Here is an 8,539-nt window from a genome sequence, read left to right as displayed (position 1 = left end):
ACTTAAAATACCCAACAATATGAGAGTGGATAGTCTTTATGTGGGAAGAGGTCATAAAAGCACTGTTTTTCATATTGTGTTGCTTTGAAGGTCAAAACGGCAAAATTGGGAATCAAACAGCACCAAGCACCACAAACACTAGCTACTAAACCCAAACATACACCTTCAATCATCCATCACAGTTCTTCCCACATGAGCCTCATGTTTCCGAACATGCACACAAGATCAGTCCCAAACACCACCCGTCGTGTTTAAGAACACACACAGACACACTGTTTCGGGCTCGCGGCTATGTTCTTTGCCTAAGCTGAGAAAAGGTATTTTTTACAGTCTGACTGCTCATCTGTTTACAGTTCGTCTATCTAACTTTTCATCTCTCTTTCAATTTAGGTAAACACCACCTCAAAAGGCCTCACATCAGTTTGTCTTTTAACATGAGGTGAAAGACAGTCGGACGTGACAGTCTGAGAGTGCTGCTTTGAACTCAATCATACTGCTCTCTTCTGTAATCTGTGTAGGGTAGTGGGCTCAGGGAGTACGAGAGTACGAGCACGAGCACGAGCATTTATTTCCACCACCTGGCTGACACACTTGATGCTTCTGATGCCCTCACCTTGCCCTCAGGCACATGTTAAAAAAAAAAAAAAAAAAAAAAAAAAAGTCAAGACGGCCACAAGGAGCCTCTCTGGGGTCACAGGTGCCGACATGCAGCCGCCACCCGAGGCATCCCCACTCTAATTAGGCTCTGTAGGGGTTCTGGAGAGAGGAAGGAGGGGGAATAAGACAAGTCCAAGCACATCACACTCCCTCAGGCCTCTGAAGGCAAGTAGAGTACTCACGCCTCAATGGAGGAAATGAAATACAAACAGACAAGACGTGTTTGAAAGATAAAACTAAAGCTGAGACATATCAGAATGAGGGGGCAAGAGACAGGACAAAAGTGGTTCTTAATGGAGTTTTGGGTAAAACTGTTTACAAATTAAACTCCTTTCTGTCTCCTGAACAGGTCTAGCTGATGCCTACAACCTCTAGTTCCCCCAACTTTCCAGTGAGCTTTATCATTGAAAACATGAATGGAACTGAAACAAACAGTATTACATCATTTCCACTACCAAGTATTGATCAATTCAGGGTATGCACTAACCCTGAGGCCTCTGGATGCAAACCTAACTAGAAAAAAAAAAAAACTTCATGGAGAAAGAAGCTAAATTGATGGTTAGAAACATACACTATACCAGCAGAAGCCCGAAAAGCACACTGTTAAAACTGCTGACCAATATGTTTCATGATTATGTTTGCTCTTGGGTGACCCTACACTGAAAGCATTGCACGAATAAGCCATGTTCTACATTACACATCTGCAAAATTACTATCAAGGCTTAGTCATATTTCCCATGTTCCAAGCGAGAGTAGGGCTGTGATGAAGCTTTAGTTGAAGTGCACAGTGCACATATACTGTTCACGACAGAACACATAAGACTGAACTTTAGAAAACACTGCTACAGATGAGGGCACCTGAAATTGCAGTGAAATTACAAAGCAATTATAAAGTACATAATGGTAACTGTTGATGTTATTGAACACAACTCAGTGAAAACTAGACTCTGTTTCATTGCTGGACCAGTGCAACAGCAAATCTGAGTCACTAGGTCTGATGTGGCCAGATTATTCACCCCTGGTGGTTTGGCAGCTCCAGTTTTCGAATTCTTGGGCATCACAAAATACAATGTTTTGTGCAGAAACATCAAACCAATCCAGCCAGGCAGATTCACATGAGAGACTGGAGCAAGCTCAAAGTTCAGTATGCTAATCGTTGCCAAACTACATTAGCCTTTCTCTCCCTTTGATTTCCTGGAAATTTAGCGGCAAGTTACGATAATGGCAGCCAATTTGTTTCAAAGCAAATGCCTCTGGCAAAGTGTAGCTGTTGTGATTATTAAAAAAAGACCTTTCTAAGAACCTAGAATCAAGGTCATGCGGTTAACTAGTCTGATAATGTGAGATAGTAAAAGAAACAGGCAGAAGCCCACTATCAGCAGTTCAACAGGTAATGGTTTGTTTACTGGAGGGCAATGGCCTCCCAGTCAACCAGTGCCTAACCAGGAGCTTCAGTAACCCGATGTTTTAAATGTTTCTTGTCGAACATGTAGCACTATAAGCATTATAAGTTTGATTATGACGAAACAAATAACTGAACACTCCAACAAGATCTGATAAAGTACTCATGTACTCGTGCCAAATACTGAGAGGGGAATTTAATGCTGTTAGGACAGCAGCAACTTTCAAAGCTTTGTAAACATGCGTGTAATGACAAGTACATTGAACGCAGCAGAAACCTTGTGCTGAATTAGCATGTCAGTCTTACATTAACTACGAGTGTTGAAGTACCACCCGTTGTGTTGATGAAATGCTTTAACATGTTCGATGAGCTCTTATTGTGTCAAAATAATAATTTTAGCATTCAAATGGAATAATTCAAAAACTCAGCTGCTTCTAGACTTCTTCTAAGATAAAATAAATTTGTTTTATAACGAAGCACAGATTTATTTTATGAAGACAGTCCAACTTTTAAAATATTAGGCACAATAAATTTGTACTATAATATTTATTTATTAGTGCCATTAGAGCTTTTTATTCCTGAACATTCCAGTGATGGAACCCAACCCTTTTAACCCATTTTGTATCATATTAGCAGCTCTTTTAGTTATTTATTTATATATATATGTATATTTTAAATCATTTTATCATAATAGACTCCAGTTGATACTATTTCTATAGTAACAGAGGCTTGGATTAAACCCATTCATTTTAACTTACCAGGAAAATAGTATTATAATTATAATAAATAAATAATATCTGGCTGTAACAATTATTACAACTTTGATCATGACTGTCTGTGATCTCCACCACCTTCACATAATTTTTTTTTTGCTGGACCTCACTGGCTTTGCTTTAAGGACCCCTGAGGGCAGACAGACATTATGAATTTTGGCCCCCTGACAGGTTAATGCACTGGGCCTCTCACCCCAGACAATCTATGTTCTCCTGGCCAATTGCTTAGGGTCTACTTAGGCCCACTGTCTACTCAGGGCGTTTGAAATCCCCTCCACTTTCCTTTATTTCATGAAACCCCTGCTTGTAGTTCCTCAGACCCCACACTGTAAAGCACACACACACACACACACACACACACACACACACTTTGAGGAGCATGGATGTAACCTATACCCCACTACAGCGCATGCTCAGTGCACGCAAGTGGACGGGTGTCGTCGCATTTCGTACAAAAGAAGTCGTAAGACAAGGAACTTTAGCCTTTGCAACTTTTTTAATACGAATTGAGTCGTACCAATTGTTTAGAAAATGCATGTGTGAGACTGTGCACCAAGTACACTTTATGCCTACATGCAGTGTGCATACACTTCTAATGCACTTTACGCGTAACTCACCGTATTCGGACTCGAGGTCGCGCTCATCGTGAGTGTCCGTGTTCTCGGTTCGGACCTGGCAGCTCCCGAATCCCCTCACCAGCTCGTCCAGCGGCATCTCGGCGCCCTCGCTCGGGGAGCAGCGCAGGCCGCTCCCGCAGCGCGCCGTGTAAACCCCGCACGGCTCTCCGAGCTGCAGCGCGCACACGGGACAGCAGCCGCATCCCGGCTCCCGCACCAGCTCCGCGCACGGGGTCGGGGGTTTAGGACACGCCGCCTGCTGCTCCGCCGTACAGCTCGGACAGCGGAATACGACCTCAGCGCTGGAGGAGGAGGAGGAGGAGGAGGATGAGAAGAGCAGCGCCAAGGAGGCGAGCAACAAAGCGCGCACGCACCGCGACCGCATCGCGTTCTGCCGACGCAGCAGCACTGAGTGTCTGGAGCGGGAGAACACGAAGCAGATAACGGTTTTCCGTTACGGTCAACTTCAGGTGGGGAAAAGCTCAAAGAAGCGGCTACGGACAGGTGAGGTTTGCCAAGTCTGTCTGCTGGGTCCTATCTGCTGCCATGTTCCTCAGACACCAGGGCTGGAAAAAAGGCAGACAAAATACCCCGACAGGCAAATAAGAGCACTTTGAGCCCTGCTTCAGTACACACACGCGGACACACGTGACAATGTTTTGGAGGACAGTCCACGAGAAATACGAGGTTTCAGAGGAAAAAAATGACCGTGACGCAATAAACTTTACTTTTCTGCTGTATTTTGGTAGAGGTTACCGGTAGCATGTCAAGGTCTTTTCAGGGAAAAATGCATGCTCATGAAGTCGCCTGGTGACGCCATAGATTTGCATATTCATTGCATCGTCATGATTATTTACATATCAAAACGTGTTTTATGAAGAAGGAAGGCTCTGGGAAGACACTAGAATAGACCAGAAAAGAAAAGAACAGAATAGAATAACACCAGTATAAACAAAATACAAGTTTATAATGTATTTCTTCTAGAAAGAAGAAGTGTCTGATCATGGCACAACATTTTTTTCCCCATATTTACAAAATACTATAATTTCCCACAGATAGAAATAGAAACAGACAATGGCAGTATGTAACTCTGCAGAGGAAAGTAGCTAATGCATAATCATTACATTGACATCATCATTTGCCTATCAGAAAAAGATACATGAAGACAAGATTTTCTGAAGACACAGAATAGAATAGAGTAGAATAGAGTAGAATAGGTGTTTTATCAGAATAGAAAATAATAAATTATATCTTATTTCTTATACATGCAAATATAGCCAAGCAGACACTCTAAAACAAAGAACAATAAAAGTCTGGGACAGACAATGGTGATCAGTGATTGGTCATTGGGAACAATGGTGATCAGTGATTGGTCATTGGGAACAGTGATGATCAGTGGTTAGTTATTGGGAACAATGGTGACCTGTGATCGGTTGTTGGGAACAATGATGAACAGTGATTTGTTGATGGGAACAGTGGTGATCAGTGGTTATTGGGAACAGTGGTGATCAGTGGTTATTGGGAACAATGATGATCGCTGATTTGTTGATGGGAACAGTGGTGATCAGTGGTTATTGGGAACAATGGTGATCAGTGATTAGTTGATGGGAACAATGGTGATCAGTGATTAGTTGTTGGGAACAGTGGTTATCAGTGATTAGTTATTGGGAACAATGGTGACCTGTGATCGGTTATTGGGAACAATGATGATCACTGATTTGTTGATGGGAACAGTGGTGATCAGTGAACAGTGACAATTTCTCAGCCAAGTGCCTGAATCTATCTGTCCATCTGGTCAATCTATTGCTGACTTGCTCTTATTTGATGGGTACCTGTGTATGAACACAATTTGTCTTCACTGTGAAGGTGAAATGTTTGATAAGATTGGTCCCAGTCTGAATTGAACTTAATTTAGTTTTTTTTTTAGAAGAAGCACCTGTGTTATTTGTGAAGGTGCTAGTATCACTGCCTTGTACAACATGGACCATTTCCTCTTGTAGCAGTCACCAATACTATTTAGCAGACTAACCTATGTTTTCTCACTTCTGTTCCTTCTCTACCATCATCCCTGTAATTGTAGGGATTAGCTGTAACAAGACTTGTAGTGAATGGGAGAGCTCTACTGAGGGCTAATTAGTCGGACTGCGGCATTTTTCTGTTGGAAAATGAATACAGTATGGCCTACACTGCCAGTCATGGGTTTCCGAACACCTGGAGTTTATAATGTTTTATTACAGCTTTAATCAGTGTTAGTGTTACTGGAAAAAGACAAGGGCACAAAATGGCAATTATTTAATGAAAAAATATGAGAAACAAGTGTTTTACTAAACACATACACCTCTCAGATTTTAATGGGAGTCTAAATGAGTGCTTTATTAAAGACATGTACACTTAGAAGGTTAATACGTTCAATACATTAAATCCAAATACGTTCACTTACACTGTAGAATTTCCAAGTTTAGAGTATGTAAACAATCCCATTGCTTGAAAGTAAACTAGTAAGATAAAATATGTAGGGTGTTCAAAAATTTCGGCTAGCAATGCACGTCCATATCTGCTGTAAGAACGCAGACACACTCAGAAATAAAGGGTACAAAACTGTACTGCTCCTTGTCACTGGGACGGTACCTGCAAGCATACATACACCTTTTGTACATTGAGGATGTATCTTTTATGTAGAAAGGTGCATATAGTGTGCATTTAAAATTTTATAAGGTAATTACAGTCCAATTATTTACCTTGAATCTTTTTAAAGCTACACTATATCTACATTTCCAGGTGAAATATACATATTAAAGGTGTAAGAGATAAGCATACCACCACCATGACAAGGAAAGGTACACTTTAGTGTGCTTTTTTTCTGAGCCTGAAGAGAGGGACTTTAATGGGCCATGTATAGCAATTTGCCTCTGTAACAGCAGCAGCATTGCTATCTATCTTCTTCTTGGCTGTTCTGAGTTTTTCCCAAAATATTAGAGGAATTTCCACCACGTAATCTGTATATGATCATAGCAGGCAATATCCAGCTGATCTACGACTTTCAACATGTCCTATTTCATTTGATTAAATAGTCCTACTGGAGCAAGTGACGGAAACACATTTCTCATTTGGTTTTTTTACTCAAATCCATCCAATCCAGTGAGCCAAACAGCTTTCATAAGCTACCCGAGGGTTGAGCGACTGGCAGCAGGGCTGACCCATTTAAAGCAGGAGGCAACTGAACATGAGGAACAAAGTGCTCTTACTCTTTTGCATGGTTAACAAGCTTCCTGCCTGTGACCCATGGGTAAAGTCTGGGCTACTTAGCACAAAGCCATGTGGCAGAGTAAGAGCTGACGTCTGGACCATCTCAGCATCTTAGTCTGCGATGATGTAATGTCTGACAGGATACTTCCTCATCCTGCCTTCCACGGCTCACCTGATTGCACAAAAATAATAGTACATTGGTAATGCTTTATATTAAGGTTGATTTAACTAACATTATTTACTGCAAGTGACAACTCTATAAACCATACTTAACTTTAACAAAGTAGCTCATTTAAATTGACATTTATTAATTTTTTTTTTAAATAATAAATAATAAAGCCAAAAATAAAGTAACAGCATGTTCCTAAACGTTGATAACATACTGAACTCTGGTCTCTGGTGTGTGTAAATATTGGAATTTGCTTTTCAGTCTAAGTTCTGAGTTTTGCCAGTTAACCACAGATGTTGGGTTATAGAGGTCACTGTGGCCTTAATTGTACTCACTTATGGCATGAATATTAGGAATAATGCTGCTGTTTTTTAATTATTATTTTTATTTCGTTCATTGTAAAAATTGTGTTGCAATCCATTTGTACATGTTAATTAATGCACTAAAAATAAGGGAACCTTAATGTAAAATGTTACCAGTAAAAATATAGTTCTTGATTGTTTCATATAGCATGGCTAGTAAGGTATCTGTCTAAAAATGACAAGTCAATCAAATCCATGCAAACGCAAAGGCAGCTATAAGCTATGACTTAGTCTATGCTGTCTATGCATTTGCGTAATTGAACGGAACTGGATAGCCTGTGGCTGTTGCCGCCTCCCAGCTCCAGGGTCCCCGGTTCATTTCTGAGCTCAGGTTACAAACTGTGTGGAGCGCCACATTCTTCCCTGTGACTGCATGGGTTTACTCTTGGTTCTCCAGTTTCCTCCACCTCCCAAAAACTTGTCAGTAAGTGGACTGGTTAGACTAAAATACCCCTAGATATGAATAAATGTCCCATGACCCTGACCAGGATAGCGTGAATGAATGCGCAATTTGACTTTTTTTCTAAATTTGTTTTTTACATTGTGGCTGCACGTCCACTTAATGACCGTTCTACTAACAGAAATTCCTAGAGACCTTTTTAGGTAGAGTTTAAACTCTGCATTTTTTTATGTTTCACTAATTATCCTTATTTGCCATAATTACTTTGACATAATTTCCTTGTGGCTATTCAGTTGACTTTGAACTTGGCTTTGAACCATGTTGACCTCTCTGCCATGCCAAAACACACAGCCTTTTATTATATCCAGATATAAATAGTTCTGCTGAGTGTGGAGAATTATCTGGACATCCTCTTTCTCAGGCTCTTTGAAGACTGACAGGACAGACTTTACATTGTTCAAGAGGTTTTTAATGAAGCTCTGTGTAGTACTTACAGTGGACTGAGGTGGGGTTCTGCCTCTGGTTGCCACTTGTGGGTGTGTATTCCCCGACCTCCCCCACCACCCCAAAAAAAACAAAACAAAAAGAAAAGGTCTGTTTGTGTGTCTGTGTGTCTATGACCAGATTAATCATTTCCCGTGCCTTGTTTTTGGGTTGTAAGCGTGCATGTATTGAACTCGTAGTGGCTTCTGGTTAGCTGGATTTAAATCAGTTACAGTTACAGCTATGTACATGTGCAATTTGCAAATCAGCTCTTTACACTTGACCATAGTTTACTTCTGCGTTGATCCTGTTTTCAGTTTTTTCATGTAAAAATTTTCAGCAGTGGGTTTGTGTAGCAGTTTTAATTTCTTTAAAGGCACCAAGTTTGGCCAGTGCACTGGGAGAAGCTTTGGATGTTGAATGTGGTATG

The 8,539-nt window shown here is 40.8% G+C and overlaps 1 protein-coding gene across 3 annotated transcripts in view; it reads right to left on the bottom strand.

Annotated features, from left to right (window-relative positions):
• The window catches only part of igfbp2b (insulin-like growth factor binding protein 2b), a 15,479-nt gene extending 11,292 nt beyond the window's left edge, over positions 1–4,187 (bottom strand). Inside the window, exon 1 of one of the 3 annotated variants that reach the window (XM_053234305.1) lies at positions 3,450–4,187. In XM_053234305.1, the coding sequence (XP_053090280.1) occupies positions 3,450–3,834 (385 nt within the window). In that variant the 5' untranslated portion in view covers positions 3,835–4,187. The remainder of the gene's footprint in view (positions 1–3,449) is intronic. The other 2 variants (XM_053234306.1, XM_026912689.3) reach the window with 2 other exon arrangements.
• Positions 4,188–8,539: the final 4,352 nt, after the last annotated feature.

Source organism: Pangasianodon hypophthalmus, chromosome 5 (genome assembly GCF_027358585.1).
Source record: "Pangasianodon hypophthalmus isolate fPanHyp1 chromosome 5, fPanHyp1.pri, whole genome shotgun sequence".
In the NCBI taxonomy this organism is placed as follows: domain Eukaryota; kingdom Metazoa; phylum Chordata; class Actinopteri; order Siluriformes; family Pangasiidae; genus Pangasianodon; species Pangasianodon hypophthalmus.
Note: the sequence above shows the minus strand (reverse complement) of the source record. Positions and strands in the feature narration are given on the sequence as shown.